We start from the raw sequence: 19,372 nt of genomic DNA on the forward strand, positions 1-19,372 counted from the left end.
CCCCTGGATGCAACAAACCAACCACGGCGGGAAGCTACGTTTTGTTCTGCTGATCGTTCACGCAGGGAGCAGAGGGGACGAGGGCAGTGGCTGCAGGATTAAAAGTGGCACTTAGCACGGAGGGGAGCTTCACCAAGTGGGAAGAAAGGGATTCAGTTTTCCAGCGGTGCTAGAAGCTCGGGGAGGCGGAAATCAGGGTGGTTTGAATACTTGTTTTCCAAGCGTTTCTGATGTCGTATGGCAGAGGGGACATCTGCCCTTCCAGACGACCATAGCTCAATACCAGGTCTCTTGGCAAGATGATTGCCGAGACCACCTTTAAGCAGCACGAAAGACAGACCCAGAGCATTAGTTACTTTCTAAGATGTATTGTCATCTCCACCAAGTCATTACAATGTTGGTTACAAGTGTGCACTCCAAAAGAACAGGAACAAAAACAAAACAAAAAAGCCATCACAGTGTTGTTAGGTCTAGAATGTCAGTCTGCGACCGATATGTTACACGAGACATTTCAGCCTTAAGGCAGAGGAACAGTTACATTTTAAATGTAAAGGATTTTTTTTAAATGCCATTTGAGTTAATTTCAACTAAGTACAAAAGGTTGTAAATTACAAACACCAACAAAAAAGTACTTCAGTTCGAAAGCCACCTCTGCGTGAAAAGATCTCAACCCGAAACAGGCAGGTGGGGGATCTTCCTCCCTCTCCCTCACAGGCCAAGACGCCGCTTGCTTGTTAGTAACCTGCTGAACGACTCAGACGCACGCTGCCCCAACGCGTCCAGAGCTGAATTCGCAACCGTTTGCCAAGTTCCCCTCACGCAATTTGCAAACAGCTGAGAGGCCAAAGCCAAGCTCAAGGGTAGCTGGAAGCGGTGGCGCGATCCCTGCAGGATCTATGCTGCAGAGACGCGACAGCAGATCACTGCAGCGTGGGCAAGCCAGGCTGCTCCAGCAACCACAGTGCTGCAGGGCCAGGCTTCAGACTCCTAAAACAGGGATCAAGGCTCTTTTGCTATTTCAGAGCCAAAGGGGGAGGAACCCATTTAAGTTCTGGTACGTGCACAGCAAGTGTTCCTCCTTGGGGATCAGACCAAGCAGCCCGTCCTTGGAAGTGGATGTGTTAAGGCTGGTTGCATCACCTTCCATTTACACAGAAGCATCACCCAAGTGCTGGGTACAAACTGTACACGGGCTTATCCCGTCAAGCCGGTTTGCCCAAGAACAAGGCTGAGGGAAAAGCAGCCTGCAAGCAAGAGGACAGCTCTTCAGAAAGCCAAGGGCATGCCTGGAGAGCCGCATGCTCCTCTTTGGGTCCCATTTAGTGGAGAGTCCCAAGGCAGCAGGAACTCTGCCTTTGCTGGAAGCAGCGTGCACTGGTGGGGCAGCAGAGACTGGACTTTGCCCTGCCTCGGCGCATGCTGCTTCCGGTCTGTTTCAGGTTGAGAGTTTGCACACACTTGGACGACAGAGACTGCCCACAACACAGTTACCAGCAGGGCTTGCTCCAGAAAGAAAGAGGAGGAGCTTCTAAATTAAGTGGTGACCGAACGGCCAGCGCGTTCCTGTCAGGCTGCTAACACTCAGCGGCCCTTTCCCAGACATGTAAGCTTAAACAATGTCAGAAATAAACTTGCTAATTTCAGAGCTGAAGAAACAAAGTAACATCAGATATTTCCTTGGGGAGGCGGTTACATTCCTGGCTACCTGACCAACAGAGACTCCTATACCCAGCTTAACAGAAAGGGCCAGTTCATTTTTCAAACAAAAAACTAGGACAGAACCAAGCCAGCTTCATTCAATAGCTACGATGGGAAAAGGTCAAACATTTAATAACGGGGGGAGGAGAATCACAAGAACTTGTAACTAGGGAGCAGTTGTGAACACTTGTGTTCAGTATTTCAACGCCCTCCATGACCCAGTGAATGGGGGCAGCGGGGAGAGAGGTGGTTTGCAGGAGAGCCCCACTAAACACCTAAGAGGGAGGGGTGCCCGGCCCTGGGCACAATACTGATGCGGCAGGCTGCTGCAGGTGTCGGCCTGCTGGCCTCACCTAAGCACGGAGAAGGGGACTTCTCGGAGTCAGAGCTTCCTGCTTGCTAGCGGTGCGGATTCCGGTGCGGGAACTTCTACGTATTGCTCCTTTCCTTTGATTTTTCACTTGCACTGCCCTAGAGGGGAAGATGCAAGCCACAGGGTTAGTGCGCTCCTCACACCATTCATAAGCTCTCTGCACAGGGTTACTTCTATCGCCTAGGTGGGCCAAACGGTCCCCACACCAGGGCACTAGAAAGCAGCCACCGTCCTCCCACCGCCCTTTGTCTTGGCTGCGCCACCAGATTCCACCTCCAGGATCTCGCTCCAAAGCAAACTTTGTCTGCAGAGTGGTGAAGTGAAATAGGCCAGTGAGGAGTTGGGGCCCGAGATTTCCCCACGGTTACTGGTTAACGCCAGGCAGCTCGGAAGCACCTTTTATCAGAGGACCTCAAAGCACTGTACAAAGGTGCACATTCTTCCCATTTTATGGATGGGAAAAACTAAGGCCCAAGGTCACACAGTGAGTTGGTGGCAGAGCCAGGAATCGATCCCGGGGGTCTTGACTCCCAGCCCTCTGCTCTAGCGCATGCTGCCTCTCCTCCTGACGCAGGGAAAGTGACCCTGAACAGCAGCCTGCGGTTCTGGGCACGCTGTGACCGAAGCTCACTAAACTCTTACGGTGCACTGGACACCAACACACACACAAGTGCGTAGCACTGGAGAGGGGAAATGATACTCAGCAGAGAATTGAGTCTCATCATCTCTGTACAGACTTTAAACCTGCCCCTTAAGCCTCTACACGGTCTAGGCGTCAGCATTTATTTTTCTCGAGAAATCACAATTTCCTAAGTCAGAACTGGATTTTGTAAGTATTTTTTTCTCTAAACAAAAAGGAAACCAAGAGTCAACTTGGGACTTACTTTGTACGTGGGTTTAGATTTAAAGTATTTAGAAACTCAAATTAACTGGAGCCCTGCTTACAACCTGCAACGAGAAGCTGGAGTTTGGGACACGTCAAAAAGTTAGACAGTTGAAGATTTTCTTGAAAACAACACATTTCTTGAGAGAGGAGAGGGAGGGGGGGAGAGAGAGACATCGCAGGCCACTGGGAAAACGGCTCCTACATAGTCTCCCACAGCAGCACACGACAGAGGGGTCAGTACCTCGGGAGGCGGCGGCTTGATAGTCACGGGCTGGGATGTTCTTCGTGGTGGTGAAGGTTTCGGCTGTACTTGCTGCTGGACAGTGTTGTAGTAGGTGACCCCTCCGTACACCTGGGCCTGGGCCTGCATCCCCCAAACAAGGGAAAGGGTTAGTTCTTCCTGACACGGGATGCGAAGCTGCAGCTGCCCAGGTGTTGGCAGGGTTCGGCCTGGCTTTCTTTAGAGTGTAAAACAGCTTTCCAAACCAAGTCCTCTAAAGCCAGAGGGGAGCAGAGCGGCCCCCGGAGCACAGCCGGTTAGGGCTCACGTTGCGCTGCGGAATGCCAAGCTTTGTCTGCAAATACCTGAAAAAGGAGTTTGCAATGGAGTGGGCTCCTCTAGCTGTCAGCTTGCACAGACTGCCCGGGATCACTGGCAGAGGCCCTGCTGCCAGGGTTAGTTGTCTGACTGGGTCAGTCTACACCTAAGCTGGTTAGATTCCTAGGTGGTAAGGTCAGATGGGGTCATTATGCCCTGCATGGTTTTTGCGTAGACCATATAAAGTTCGCACTTTAAATTAGCAACTGGTCTGTGCTCAAGGTGACTGATCATTCCCCATCATACCCAGATCATGTCCAGGAGCCCAGGGGTCCTGTGCTCACTCCAGATCAATCTTTCTCTCTTCAGCTAGACCAGCAGAGAAGGGAAAGGTCAAAACTGTTTAGGCTGGGTTAAGAAACTGCACCTCTTTTGTCTTGCCACTGAGTGTCACCCTTGTGCCATTTGCAAGACAGCCTCAATGATGGGAGGTTGTGACCTGCCACAACTCCGGTCATTAGCAGGATGCCCTGGAAAAGCTCACACGCCCCCAGAAAGTCAGGCCCTCGAGTGAGACAAATGCTATATGGCTACAGGACTTGAGCCAGTGGACGTACAGGCCTGGCAGTTAAAAGAGAGCCCCCACCTGGCTTCCAGCAGTTCACACAAGAACCTTTCCCAACCCTTTGGGACTGAGATGTCACAGAGGTTTTTCCTGGCCCCAAAGTGGCCTTTGGGCTCACACACTGCTGAGATCACAAACACCAGGCCGTGCCCAGCCTGCTGTCTTGGTTTGACAAACAAAAGGAAGTTGGCTCTAAAAGACAATCCAGTAATTCTCTGTGCCTGGCTTAGCTTGGACCGTGAACAGACCCAGCCAGTTAATGTGCTTCTAGGCAGCTTCATTTTCCTAGTTCTCTTGCCTGGTAGAGAATTTAAATTCTTGGCCCAAACAATACAACCACCACATGCCATCAGGGAGCTTATAACTACAATTCAAATTCCAGTCCCAGTGTGGGAGAACCAGGGAGGTCAGATCAGGCTCCTTCTGTTCCCCAAATTGAGTAGGAAGCGAGATGCTTTCCTCATTCATGCTCTTTACTAAGATTTAACCTTAAAGTCTGTTTAATAACCTAGTGCGTTGCCTCCTCTCGGGAGCAATCCCATATGGCAGGGAGACCAGCTGCTACCCCAGGCCGTCTCAAAGGCCATACAACATATGGACCCATCCAGGATAGGATCCCATCGCTCCATGCTTAAAGAACTCCTGCTCAAGACAACCGAAGCGTGCTTTAGCCAGCTCACCTGTGTGTTGGGATACAGATGGGGAGGAGGTGGTGGTGGGAGTGCTCCTGGGGGATAGGGGTAGCTGGGATTCCCAAAATTCATGACTCCGGGAGGGGAGAAATAGGTGGGTGCGAGCAGCTGCTGTGGGGGCGGCTGCCCAGGAGGCATGGAGACTGGTGGAGGATATAAGCCAGGGTTAGCCAAAGGTGCCGGTGTCTGGTGTGGATGTAAACCTAGGAAGCGAAACAAAATAAATCCATATGTAACGTCACCTCTGAAACCAACGCATCCTCGGAAAAGGCTGGGATTGTTTGGTTGCCAAAGTAAATTAGCGTCTCTGGGTTAGCCTGGCTCTGACCTTCACTATCTTAATAAGCAGGGTTTATAGAACAAGAGCACTTTGCGAAAGACTTCTTGGCATGCGATCACGACAGACTAACTCCTGCACTGTTTACGACAGGAAAGTTCACACACAAATAGTAGCAGGCTGACAGTGGCCTCCAGTTTTCCAAGAAAGTGGTGAGTCTCCCAACATGTGGATCAGGTTAAAACGGACTGGACAGTGTACCAGTAAGTTACTTACTATGGGGGAACAACCCCACATTAGCCTTTGGGGCAAGTCTAAGAGACCTGCTGCCTCCCTGATTTCTGGGATCCTTCATATCTAATTGCTGCTGGGTCAGAGAAGCTGCCAAGCGTTTCCATCCAGGAGGAGAGGGGCGGGCTGCTTCAAGCTTTCCATTAAAACGGGGACGTGACTTAGCCAACTATTCTGCACAAAACCAGCAATGTTCTACCCAGAAGTTTCCAAGACACCCTCAAGTGGGCTTGGACCTGCACTTGCCATAAGCAAAGGAGATGCAGCAGTTAGCAAAACATATTTACATGGACATATATGACATTTAACAAAGATCACGTCACTTATTCATGGCAGCACCATGGGAGGGAGCAAGATTTACTTACAATGCCTAAGAAATGGATACACGCCTTTGTTGACCTTCATCTCAATGTTCAGAGATGCTGCCGTAAATGGCTATGAAACTGAAGGGCCTTCGATTTTAGACTTAAACAGATCAGCAACATTTCACATAGCGCTTTCCATTTTCAAAACGCAACGCAGATGCCCACTGGTTTAGCCACGAGCTGGTACGTGAGTATGCCTCATTTTACAGATAGGGAAACAGAAGTTAAATGCCTGGCCCAGGCCAGAGGGAATCTACATCAGAGCTGGATTACAACACAGGAGAGTCCTTGATTCCCAGGCCTGTGCTCAGACAGGACCTTCCTCAAATGCAAGGTTAACAAGTTTGCTTGTGAGGGCAGGGAGGTGGGAGACGGTGGCTCACCTGGATGTGGGAGATGCATTTCTGGCTGTACAATCATACCCTGGGGGGGCAACGGGGCAGGAGTCTCGCTGTGTGTGTAGATTGGTCCCTGGAATTGTACTGCAAGAGAAAACGGTTTGCGAGGAAACAAAAGTTATTTAGCTTATTCTGCTGTAACGAGAGTCACGTTGATTACAGGAGTCAAAGAGAGCCACAGCATTTGAGCACTGTTGTATTAGAAACACTGCCAACTGCATGTGCCACCCAGCAATGGGATCACATGCCCAACAGGATTCCAACTGAGGGAGAGCTCCCAGCTATCTCCTACCTCGAATGGAACACACCCCACTTACGTAGTTTCCTCCTTTAATGACTGATTTTCAACATCTCATTTACTCCCCAATCTCTCCCTCATAAAATGGGAATGAAACAATTATTTCTACCAAGTTTAAATTTCCACTTCTCCTGATCTAGAACAACGTCTGAATTTCCAAAGCTGCAGACGATCACACAATGATGAAGGCAGTGTCGGTAGGCGCTTTACAAACCAGGGCAGGGATTAAATCCAGAAAACTCGGTTGTCATGGACATTTTCATATTAAGCTTTGACATTTTAACCAGCTCTGTATTGGATTTAGAACTAGTTGACCATGTCCCGTTCAAGAGGAAGGATCTCTTCGGGTACTCATGAAAAGCTCCCAATAATTAACTTGGTTTTATGTCTGCACCAAAACACCACATATCCCTTCCCACTGATGGAGCAGCTTCTTAAGTAGCTGGGAACCCCACCCATATCCCGCACTGAAAGCTCATTTCTGAGTGTGCTAAAGAATTGAGAGAAGAGGAACTAGAGCTGCAGGGGTCACTCACGTGGATCATAATAGTGCCCTTCCATGATGCTGATGTGCATGGGGGGAGCAGGCTCTGGAACTGGTGGCCGCTGACGCTGGGATGAGTAACGCTTTGCACGGCCCCCCTGTACTCCCTGAAAGAGTTCAAAGGCATCTGTGAGCTACCGAGTTACAAAGAGGAATTCATCCAGGCTCTAACCAGCGTTACCCACCCAACCTACCTGGAAACCTACATTCGGCTTAAAAAAACAAAATGACAAATGCTTCTACCCAAGGAAAGGAGAAATGATGGTGTGCCACAGCCAGGTTCAAACCATTAAAGCACCGAACCAAATCAACACTTTGACTTAAAATTACTAAAAAGAAAAGTTACACTCCATACAAGATTCCCTGCTTTACCATTTCCTCCATCCTGTTAAACTGAGGTGGTGGTCCAGCTCCCATGTGCATATGATTAGGAATACCTAGGAAAAGAGACACGCTGGTTATTAAGTCTTACACTCGTCTTTAATAATACGCAATCTTATGCGTCAGAGGCGTCGCTAGAAGTCATCTGCCCACTTATATGAAATGCAGTACAGAAAATGTCACTGTTTTAGAGGAGTTACTGCAGTGTGAATGCCAACATATGCCTTGCAAATTTCAGTGAAAATGTATATATCATAAGGAGCTTTGATGATGAAATAAGTATTGGAGAAGTTAAGGTTTTATGCATTTCAGTACTGAGTACAAAGGGACTCCAACAATTATTTTATCCTTGTGTGATTGGCTCTGCGGCTGTGGGCAGTGACCTAGGGGTTTTTTACCTTCCTCTGCAGCATGCAGGTCACTTGCCAGGATTATCTGGGTCTCTCTCATTTCCCAGTCCCTATTCTCTGTCTATGGCACATAAGCATCTAGTCTCCTGAGGGTTGGGATATTTCGATCTCATGTCGTTGGCTGGGGTTAGCGTGTGGCTGCGGTGAGGTGGGTGGCCTGTGACAGGAGGTCAGACTAGAAGATTGGGAGGTCCCTTCTGGCCTTGAACTCTGACTACATGTAAAATCTCAATCTCAGTGTCATAGGGTAAACCTGCCCCCCCCCCAGCCCCTCCCCTCGAGTGCCCTCATGGGGCAGGCCACGCCACAAGTGCACTTGCCTCAGTTTCCCCCCTCAAGTAACCCAAGGACTCCACTTCAGCCTCTCTTGCTTCAATAAGGCCCTTCCTTGGAGCCAGTTTATTATGAAAACCATAGTGTAAATTACCCAAATCCCAAGTCCCAATAGTCCATTTATCACCCCACTGCAAGCAGTCCTTAAAATCACATATCCTCTCGGCCATTCCACAACACATTCCAGCATCTTCCACCACCCCCGGACTCTGTGTCAGTCCTCCTCTGTCCCTCTGCCAGGACAGCCACCCCTGCTCCTCCCAGCAGGAACCCCGACTGCCTCTCTGCTGGAGATCAGCCTCGCCAAGGGACCATCCCTCACGCCCCCACCCCCTCTGCTGTCAGCCCTCAGCTTCAGCTCTCTGGCTTAGACATTCATACGCTGGTCTAACTTTCCTGGGTAGACAAGCCAGGAGTGCCCTTGCTTCAATCCTGCCAGATTCCACTCCAGGCAGCAGGAGAAACTGCCTAGCACCCAAGCTCAGTGCATAAGAACGGAGGATTTGCCATTCCCAATCAGACCATTGGTCCATTTAGTCTGGCAGTAGCCAAACCCGGCTACACGTAGCTAATTACGGAGTGTTGTATACAAAAGGAGGAAAATTCCTTCTGTTTGTCCCAGATGCACCGAATATCCCCTTGTTCTCACAACATGAGACATGGCAAGAGAGGGAATGATCCGTTCTTATCATACTCTCCCCAGCCCTAAATTACTCCACTTATTTCCTGTTACTAATTCCAGGCTAAATAACCCTCATTTTGGAGGGTTGGGTTGGGAATCTCTTGCCATTACATGAGTCCTGACCAGCTCTCTCCAAACACTTTTTTGGGACCATTTCAATCTCCACTCCTATCGACGGGGAGGCAGCTAATATTGGAACATAGTACTCCCAAGGAGAGTGTCATTATTGCTCAACATTCCACATGCTGTTTGCTTAATCCATTCAACCATCCCATTGCTAACAGCTGCTTTGTACTGGGCAGATGTCCTAAAGGACCCGTAAGTCTTTCCCTAGTTCCTCTCAAAAAATGCTGCACATTCAGAGCCCTTCAGCCCTTACAAGAAGTTTACATTTGTGTTTACATGCATTAATTTCCCCCACCATCATGTCATCCAGTCCGTCCTTCAGTCAATGTGCAGTTTCACAATCTTTCTGTTATTAAACCAAGCAATTAAGCTATCCCTCAAGCTCTGATTAACTGTCAGACCTTTATTGCCACAGCAGCCGTGCTGCATTCAGTGGGGAAAACCAATGAAAAACCAATGGCCCGTGGCACTTACCCCGAAGTTCCCGAGGCTGTATGAACGGAGGCTGTCCTTGGGTCCAGGTCTGCTCGGTTAGATTCAACTGAGTCATGTCTTGTTCAAGTCCATCCATGCTGGATTCTACTGGTGTCTCCCAACTACCGGCCTTTGCAGGCGGAGGGGGCGTCACTACCGGCACTGGTTTCGGAGGCACGGGCGTCAATCCTTCTGGAGGCGGGACTTCATCTGCCAGCTTTCCTGCATCGCCAACTTTATTCCTGGTCCTCCTTGCCCGGGAGTAGGATTTCTTTTCGATGGGTCTATCTGGTGGTGGCTGTACAGAGTCTGTACTTGGGGTCTGGCTTTCCAAAATGATCTCTTCCTTCTTGACAGGGCTGCTGTGAACATGCGCAATCTCAGCTTCAGGAGAGGGGTCTCTCTCCGGGGCTTGTTCAACACGCCTTGCCCGGTAACTGCTTTCGTGTTTAGCCTGCTCCCCTGTTCGAGAGAGGTGCTGGCTGTTTGCTTCCACAGCTCGGTAGCTTGGACGGTTCTCTTTGTAGCCACCCATCCTTGGAAAGTTCCTGGCTGGGGGCATCCTACCCATGCCCGTGGAGTTCCGGCTGATGAAGGTTCGTGTCGGCAGTGGATCGCTATCAGAGCCCTGGGGTCTTGGTGGCTTGTTTTGCCTCTCGTTGGCCCAGTTCGGCTCTCGCTGCGGAGGGCTCCCAAACCTTAAGGGGGGGAACGCAAAGGATCAGAAACAAACCCCTGAATTGCACCACTGGGAGGTATTTATGAGCTCCAGAGCTGCAATGACCCCTTAAGATCCTTTCCCAAAGACAATACACCTGTTCTACCTGCCCATCCTGGAGCTGGCTTCCTCCAGAGCCTGATGCTTCCACTCCTTAGTAATAAGAGAATCCCCACAACGCCAAGGCATCCCTCTCCCCAAGGTGCTCCCAGACGCCCGGATACCCAGGAGCCTGAGCCTCAATCTGACATGGATGCAGCAGAACATCATGCACCCATCAGTTCTTTGCCCATCCCCCGCCTTCAAGTCCTTCCCAGTTTGATGCTCAACATCTCGGTGGTTGCAAGAAGGCTGATCTTTCTCCCCAGTACACGAGGGGCCTTCTGACTGGACTCCCTAAGGCCTTGGCTACTCACCGTGGTTTGCGCATCCTCCTCGGCTTGATGTCGTCGGGATTGTGAGCCGACCTGATGTCATAGCCGTAGAGTGCAATCAGCTCCTGCCTGCTTTTGGGGGCTTGCTCATCTTCCCGGAATTTGTCATGTTCCCAGCGGCCCTCATCTTTCCAAAGCTTTCGCTGGCGACCCTTCGGCCTGGAGCAGGAATACGGAGAGACCCAACAGGTCTTTGCAAAGCCAAGGATACGTGGGTGGAATGGGCATGGACGGTCCAGACAGTACAAAATGCAAACAAAGGCTGCTTATTTCTAGGAAGGGGTGTGCCTGGGAGGCTGTGGAACATCTCCCCTTCCCCAACTCCATTCCCAGACTTTCAGGGCTCAGAGAGTCACTGCCCTGCCAGCTCGGGGAGGTAGAGAGGGTTTTCTTGGGAACACGCCACTAGCACTCCTTTACACCAGCAAAAGGGTCGCAGTTCCGCTGCAGGAGGCTCAGCTCAGGCTTCTGTAGCATTACCCATCTCTGCTGCCTTAGGAGCATGTGGAACCAAAGCCAGTCCTGGCAGAACACTACCACTAGGCAACTGGGCCACCACATGGCCACATCTCAAGTCTTAGAAAATCTCCCAGTCTGCCAAGTATTTAACACGGAAGCCAAGAGCTGGGATGTTTTAGGTGCTGGCTCAGGACTCAACCTCTCTTTACCGAGGGAAGTTTCATGAGTTTTACCTACCTGACTTCCTCCTCCTGGGCCTGTCCTCGGAGATCATGTTCAAAGAAGAGCCCTTTGCGGGGTATGTACGCAGGGTTCTTCCGATCCTCGTCGTCATCCAAGTGCTTGGGGACCTTTTTCCCAACTTTATTCTCAGCCGGTTCAGTGCTCTCCTATCAAAATCAGAGAATCATTACACTGCAGCAGCCCTTCTACGGACAGACAGCCTCAACCCCAGGGACCCCACAGCACACATTAGATATCTACCTGCCCATCCCCGCTTTGTCTCTCGCCAGTCACAGCACCTTTCGGGTCAGGTTTCTCTTCCCCTTTCTCTGCTTTTCCTGTGGATTCACTGGCATTGTTACTCTCCTGCTTCAGCTCCACCTTTGAGCTTTCCTCCTCGCTGTACTCCCCTTCCTCGGCCTGAAAACAAACACCCAATCGCTGAGACAAGGTGACATGTGATGTTAGCGGCAGATTCCCCAGTGAGTTACAGCCAATGTGCCTAGATCTCCACAGCTCCGGACAGCCCCCTATCCAGTACCTCTTTCCGGTGCTAAAGAGGGCCAACTGTTTAACACAGAGGAAGGGAAGACCAGACTGATTCCTTTCTCCACAAATACCACAGAGCAATCCTAGGCCACCAACAGTCACAGATTCTAGAAGAATTCAGAGCAAATGTCGAAGAAAATCACAGCACAACCAGAACCTCTGATCTCTACACCGCGGAGCCATTTGTACAGCATCGTGAGAGACGCTACCAAGGGGGGTAGCTCCTGCCATCAGGCTCTGCTGCTCACATGACTACCTCTCCTTTCCCCCACTGAAGGGCTGGCCCCAGCCACCGCTGGGTTTCTGAACTCCCTGGAACTGCGTGGTTGGCTGACTCCAAGCACTCTGCTAGCAAGAGTCTGACGTCGTGTCACCCTCCGGGAGACTGCAAGCCTTGCTCTGACTGGAATCGACACTAAAAATAGTATTGAACGATTAACAAGACGACTGCTCTAGTTTCTCTTTCCATACTGCGTGTTCACATGTCAATTGCTGCTCCTTTTATTTACGTTTGGAAACAGAGAGTTTGCATTATATTTAGGTACAGTGGAAGAAGAGAGCTGTACTTAACTCACACAGCAGGGTCAGTACATTAAAGTGGTGGGGGTTAGTTCAGTTGCTCTGGAGCTATGGTTATTGGGGCCCTAGAGACCCAATATCTATATTTCCCAGAGATTTAGCTGCAGTTTGAACGCAGGCCCCTGCAGATCAAGTATTCTCCTGAGAAGTCGGAAAGGGCACACTATGGAGAGAGGGGAAGAACTCATGATTTCAGAGCCCACTTCCCCGTCCACATTCTGACCTGGCTTTGGAGCCTGCAGCAGCCCCCGAACATTCACTGAAGGGAATGATACACGGAAGCAACGGCATGCCCAGCTAGGTACTTTAAGCAAGCCTCCTCCCCGCCCCTTTCTCTGCCCCCCCCCCCCATCTCCCCCACTGCTCAATTTGAGAAAGCTCAGTGAAACCTATGCAGCATCCCACATACACCTCAGGGGAGAAGTGTTTGGACACTAGAACTGCCATGGTTACATCACAGCTGGCAGGTGGTCATGGCCACTGGCCACTACCAAACTTCCCAAAACATCCTTCAACCTCCTAGTTCTATTGTCAGACACTAAGTGTCCACAGAGCACTAGGCCAGTTTGCGATCAGGGCTGCCTTACTGAACAAACCGGCTGTCCTCAGTGACACAAACAGAAGGAATTACTGACTAGAAATCAAAGAGAAACTGCTGAACTTCAGTTCATTTGCAAATTTGACACCATCAGCTCAGGATTAAACAAAGACTATGAATGGGCTAGCCAACTACAAAAGCAGTTTCTCCTCCCTTGGTGTTCACACCTCAACTGCTAGAAGAGGGCCTCACCCTCCCTGATTGAACTAACCTTGTTATCTCCAGACTGATTCTTGCCTGCATATTTATACCTGCCTCTGGAAATTTCCATTACATGCGTCTGACGAAGTGGGTATTTACCCACGAAAGCTTATGCTCCAATACATCTGTTAGTCTATAAGGTGCCACAGGACTCTGCTGCTTTTGAGGAGAAATGTTCTCTTTTGTGAGATGTGAATGGTCAGGCCACATTACTGGACGCAGCTCAGCATCTGTATGACTTTCAGCCAAAGAATATTTTCAAGTTCAATATTTATGTCTGAGTTACAGCTAATCAAGACATAGCAAGAGCTCTAATCCCCCTTTCCTTTACCTCCTGCTGCCGTTTTCAAGTCTGTCCCCTGATCTGCACCATTTGCTTCCACAGAGGAGCCAGACCTTAATTTTAAGTCTCCTAGTATTGCTTGTTGGCAGGGCAGCTCTTGGACCAGAGACCCGGTCAGTTTAAGGCAGGCTAGACAAAATGCTAGATTCCCAGATTCCAGGGCCAGAAGGGACCATTGTGACCTGAACGCCTGGACAGCAATGGTCAGAGACCTGCCCCCAAATAATTCCTCGAGCAGAGTGTTTACAAAAACACCCCATCTGGATTTAAAAATTGCCAGTGCTGACCACCATTGCCCTTGGTATCCTGTTCCAAGATAATATACTACAGTACTGCACTGGCCAGAGGGACAAACTTGATATCGCTCAGTGGGATTTTCCATTTCTAACTTGGACAATTTATGCAACACAGCCAGTCTCAAGTACCCACACAGGCTGGTTTCTGTGCTGAGATGATGCAAGAAAAAGAAGCTCTGAAGACTATTCTAGGTGTCAGTATAAAGAATACACTCACCTCGGAGTCTTCTGCACTTTCGTAATCCGACAGAACAGCTAGAGAAGAGAAAGCAGAAGTTTGGCATAAATGCTGCAATAGTGGCGCTTTCTCTAAACATGAATTTGTTTTGAACTGTAACACTTAGAGCATCATTCATCAACAGTCCAGTGTACAGACACACAAAGTATTCAAACCACAGACGTGCTAAGCATTAATATTAAACTGGTCCTCAATTTCCCAGCTGAATAGCATAACCAGTGCTGGACTAATGCTCCATCTAGCCCAGCGCTACATGCCTCAGAGGAAACAAACAGAACAGGCTCTCAGACTGTAGCAGGGGAAGCAGACAGACAACTGGCCTCAGAATATGCATTTTTAATAGATAATGAATTCTATGCTTTCATCTCTCACTTCTCCCTCCCAGCAGGACAGACCAAAGATACTTATTACTCACCATCTCCTTCGATGCCATCTTCACTTTCCTATTGCGAGAGAGAGAAACACACAGACATATTACTGGGTATGTAGTGACCAGGAACATTTCAGTCACTTGCCTATCAGGTTGACCCCACAAAACATCTAGACAAGTGCCGGGGAGATGCCTGTGGCCGTGACACATATGGGGATCAATGATAAAGGGAGACATAGGAGAGCCATCCTGGAAGCTAAATTTTAGAACACTCAAGGAGAACACACATAGATCCAGGAATTTGTACAATAGCTTTCCTGAAAATGCATCCAGTTCCATGCATAGGGCCAGCCAGACTGAGGGAATGCATGAAGAGGTGGGGTTAACAGTGTATTAAGTCACTATGGATCTTTTGGGGAAGAGGCAGCCTACACAGAAATAATGGGCTCCCTTCATAAAACTGGAACCAGACTGCTGGCTCAGAAGGTTACTGGGGGATTATTTAGTGGCTTTCCCCCACCCTACATGGGCTGAGGAGCACTCAACTCAGACACACATCTGCTACAGATGTCAGAAATATAAATGTTACTCTGTACCCAGTAAAGAATAGGGCGGAAGTTAAGACTGAACTGGAAGAGGAGATCAGATCACAGCGGTAAATTCCGGAAACGTAGCAGAGTATCAGACTAAGGAATTTAATAAAATAGGCTCATGATCAAAAATAAAAAACTGTCTATATATTAATGAGAAGCCTAAAAGCAAAAACAGGTGAACGGCGAACATGTCTGAAAACAGAATAGGAATGTGGCATAATAGGTCTGATGGAATGACAAGATACTAGAATACATGGCTATAAATTGCATAGGAAGAACAATTAGATTGGACAGGTGGGCAGAGCAATATCCTAAGAGTGTGCATAAAAATCTACTGAAAAAGAGGAAGACCAGAACAAATACAACCCCCAAGAGTTATCCTACTGGCCTCCTGATGAGGAAAAGACAATGACAAACACAAACAAGAAATTCTGTAATTCTCATAATTCTGTATGTCAAACATGAAACCAGAGAGAGAATTGTTCAGTTCACCGAAGGCGTATAGCCAAGGCAGAAAGAGTGTTTTCAGCAGAGATGTATACAGTCACTGTATACACAGTGGCATCCGTATGGCTGACAAGCTACGAAAACACAAGATTAAATTTTAACACAATTTCCCTCAACACCATTTTACCTGACTGATCCATTTCAAGAGTCCTGATTGTTTTACGTTTCTCTGAAGTCTTACTTGGGGTCAAGCAATACATTTATCAGCTGACCTGCCGTCTTGATGATCACATTAAGCTTTGCTAACTAGCTGTAAAATTTCACGAGAAAGGGTTGTGGACCAACCAGATAGCGTTATTAATCTAAAAGTCAAGTCCCAGACCACATGCACTAAATCACCTGAGCAACAGAGTCTGTACAATCTTTATTGCTACAGTGGAAAGAGAAATGAGGAAAGACCCAGTCCTGGAATGAAAAAGGATCATTGATACGTAATGTTTCATGTCAATCCAATAGTATTTCCAGTGCTACTCTAATGTAGGAAGATGTGAAAGGAGGATCATTCTGTCTACTAGTCTGTCCCTTAATTGTTACATTGCATGTTTGGCTCAAGGGTTTCAGTCATTTCTGTAGCGTGTGCATGCGGGAAGGACAGCAGGGGGGCGTGTTGGTAATAAGATCTTTGGAAAAAGTTAAGTCTTACTGTGCTGCAAAGATCAGTTTGATAAGGGGCAGGGTTAGGAGATGGAATTCAGGGTTTCTAATCAATTCCTCTCTAAATACTTCAGCCCTAGTATTCTGAATGAGGGAAATTTAGCAAGATTTTTAGGATGCTGGGCCCATCCATAGATGGTGTCTATCCACACATTTCTTGTTCCGGATGATTACTTTAAACTGAAAATGGAAGGTATTAAAAAAAAAAACAACAACCCACAGTTGACAAGGATACTGTCAAGTTCAGTATCACTTTAAAAACAAAGCTGTCTTCCCCATGGCACTACCACCATCTCGGATTATCAGAAACAACAAAACATAAAGACGTCTACCCTTCCTCGACAGCAAAGAGTTTAACTTCAGCACCATGAGTTTCTCTTTCAGGGTCAAGCCACATTGGTGTTATGTTTAGGCTGCAAATGCCCCAGGTGGTATTTAACACCCTTCCCTGGAACTGCCTTCGGTTTTAAGAAAAGGGCCAGGAGGCAGGCTACCCGCTCACACCACTTGCTTGCCCCAGGTACCTCCCTTTACGGACCTGCCCTGTGGGGCTGTCAGCCCGATTTGTGCGTTACACAAGCAAGCCCCCGCCTGCCCCCCCGAACTAAGCGGGAGAGGACACTGGCTGCTCCCCACCCCCACCCCAGCCTCCACAAACCAAAGGAAGAGACCCGGCCCCAGCCCGGATGTGCGAAACCCTGAAAATGGGGAAACAAGCCCACGGGACGGACGGACGGGGGGGTATTGCAGATCCCCACACCGCCCAGACCCCTTCCTCTCTGGGGGCGCAGGCTCACAGTCCGGGGAGGTGCCAGCCCCCCCCCCCCCCCCAAGTGCTGAACGGGCCGGTCCCCTCCAGACAGCCCCGGCTCGTTTAGAGCCCCACAGCCCGCCCCGGCCTCGCTCACATTCTCGGGGTCCCCGCTGCCCCCAGCCAGGCCTCCCCCCCAGCCCCGTCCTGACTGGCCCCGGGCCCCCACTCGCCCCGGGCCCGTCCTGACTCGCCCCGGGCTCCCACTCGCCCCGGGCCCGTCCTGGCTCGCCCCGGGCCCCCGCTCGCCCCATCCTGACTCGCCCCGGGCCCCCCCGCCTCACTCACACACTCGGACTCCTGCGGGCTCTTGGCGGCCCCGGCCGCGCTCTCGGGCCCGCGAACCCGGCCCCCGGCGGGCAGGGTCCCGGCGACGCTCCGGGCCGGTCGCGGGGGCGAGGCGGGGGAGCCGGAGCGGACCGGGCCGGCCGGGGAATCGACGCTGTCGGAGGCGGCCGAGTCGGACTCGTCCTCGCTGTCCTGGGAGGCCCGCTGCCGCCGCCTGTCCGCCATCTTGGAGGGTCTGGGGGAGGGGGAGCGCGCGCGCAGACCGACGGGACGGCGAGCGGACTACAGCTCCCAGGATGCACCGCGGGGCCACCCGCTTCCGGGCCCTCCCTGGAGGAATCAAAATTCTATTTCCGGGAAGCCCGCTCCGCTGCTCCCAGAATGCTTTGCAAGAGTACCTGCCCCGCCCCCAAGGAGTTGCTGAGCTTGGGGCGGTCCCATCCCCGCCTTGCGGGGCGGGGCTATGACGTCATATTATCACAACACGTGACGTCATGCTGGCGTGACATCATTGCCGCTTCCCTCTGCAGGCCCTACTGCTCCCCCCCCACCGATTGGCCCTGGTGCAGGGGAGCAGGGGCTGGGCTGGGGGCCCCTCTGGCATTGGACCCACGTCTCTGGGGGGAAGGGACAAGTGTCAGATGCAGGGTCTGGGAACCAGCATGCTAAATACATGGGGGGGGGCGACTGTTAATGGGCTCACACGTGCTGCAGGAGACCACTTCAAGCGAAGTGGGCGATGGAGGGTTAGCCGGGCGTGTTATTTACCCAGGTTTCATTATGCTCATTTTACAGATGGGGACACTAACACACACACACACACACACACTTCCTGCAGGATGCTGTACAACCATGCATGCACCTACATTTTTCCACTGGTAGCTCCATTTCATACTCCTTACATTGTCCCACATATCATTTTCCAGCAAGGAAAGCGAGGGAGGCCTGCCTTAGTGTCAAATGCTGGTAACTTTGGCCCCATTCCTCATAGGTAGTTAGGAGCCTAAACTCAGTAGGAGTTCAAAAGTATTTAGGTGCTTACTGAAATGAGAGGGAGCTGGACTCCCAACTATCCTTAAGTATCTGGGCCTTTGGGACTAAGTGGGGGGCAGTAGGGAATTAGTCATTCGCATTGTACAGAGAAAGAAACGGAGACACAGAGAGGTGAGGTGACTGGCACCCACAATGATAAAGTGTGTCACTTGCCTTTACTGGAAACAGACAACACAGGCACGTTGACCACACATTCCCTGCGCCGTTATCTACCTAATGCACTTGTTCACCTTCTGTAAAGTGAGGTGATTCTCCACATATTCCACAATAGGTTCATCTCTCTCTTCCAGCATTTGGTATTCTAGCACTTGAGGTACACCCCCTGCTCAGCTGTTATCTATGAACAGCAGCGACTGTCTTTGCCTTTTCATCCGCCCACTTGCTTAAAGATTTGTAAAGAGAACAACAAAAAATTAATCGGGAGCAAGCGCCTGTGTGTGAATCTCTGGAATTATTGTTCCCTACAGAATTTATTAAACTAGTGTTTGGCAACAGGCCAGTCAGCACTCCCCACGCACTGACCCAGACCAAGGGGCAATCTGCATTGCAGTTTTTAAAGAGCCAAAGCAGGTTCTGGCAGAAGCCTTTCAGAGCAAATTGGAGTCAGAATACAAACAGTCTCGGGAAATATTTTTAATTTTTTTCATACATTTGAACAGTGGGTTCCACATATTTGGCTATGGAATTGAGGGCTAACGGGTTAAGACTTCAATCTTTCAGATGAAAGATCCTTAATGTAGTTTCTACCACCGCCAAAAGAGAGAAAGACAAGGCCTCAAGGATAGACGGTTCTTCCAATCCATAGTTCTAAGCCAGCTACGGCAGCAGCTGACATTTCTAAAACTGGTAACCTCATTTCCATGGGAGGCACCAAGCATGCAAGAGAGAGGCAATTTTTAATTAGGTCTGAGAAATTTTCCAAACAAGACATGTATAAGGATTTGAGACAAATGTGACCACAAAAACGTACATTTTTTTTTCTATTTTATTGTAAAAAAAATTTGATTTGTTTAAATTTTTAAACATACAGGCAGAATTGTTTAATACTCCCCATTAACACTGTTAATT

General features: G+C 49.7%; 1 protein-coding gene across 2 annotated transcripts; it reads right to left on the reverse strand.

Moving 5' to 3' along the window:
* Positions 1–348: 348 nt before the first annotated feature.
* On the reverse strand, positions 349–17,476 carry CASC3 (CASC3 exon junction complex subunit). Of its 2 annotated transcripts, none has more exons than XM_065422519.1 (14): positions 17,252–17,476; positions 14,444–14,471; positions 14,008–14,045; positions 11,486–11,644; positions 11,240–11,391; positions 10,526–10,702; positions 9,392–10,089; positions 7,358–7,422; positions 6,978–7,092; positions 6,129–6,227; positions 4,801–5,015; positions 3,199–3,321; positions 2,956–3,019; positions 349–2,169 (listed from the first exon to the last, which is right to left on the reverse strand). In XM_065422519.1, exons 1-13 carry the CDS (start codon positions 17,474–17,476, stop codon positions 2,984–2,986), a joined length of 2,130 nt encoding a protein of 709 aa, XP_065278591.1. In that variant the 3' UTR covers positions 349–2,169; positions 2,956–2,983. The 2 variants fall into 2 exon arrangements, with proteins under 2 accessions (XP_065278591.1, XP_065278590.1); XM_065422518.1 differs by having other exon boundaries at positions 2,956–3,032.
* Positions 17,477–19,372: the final 1,896 nt, after the last annotated feature.

Source organism: Emys orbicularis, chromosome 25 (genome assembly GCF_028017835.1).
Source record: "Emys orbicularis isolate rEmyOrb1 chromosome 25, rEmyOrb1.hap1, whole genome shotgun sequence".
Lineage (NCBI taxonomy): Eukaryota > Metazoa > Chordata > Testudines > Emydidae > Emys > Emys orbicularis.

What these genes read in the sequence shown, in the direction of transcription:
- CASC3 (XM_065422519.1), bottom strand. Translation starts at nt 17,476, where the DNA reads ATGGCGGACAGGCGGCGGCAGCGGGCCTCCCAGGACAGCGAGGACGAG. An exon ending in AGATGGCATCGAAGGAGATG is followed by an intron (nt 14,046 to 14,443) that starts GTGAGTAATAAG and finishes TCTCTTCTCTAG; the next exon opens with CTGTTCTGTCGGATTACGAA. An exon ending in TTAACAGGATGGAGGAAATG is followed by an intron (nt 7,093 to 7,357) that starts GTAAAGCAGGGA and finishes GAACTCTTTCAG; the next exon opens with GGAGTACAGGGGGGCCGTGC.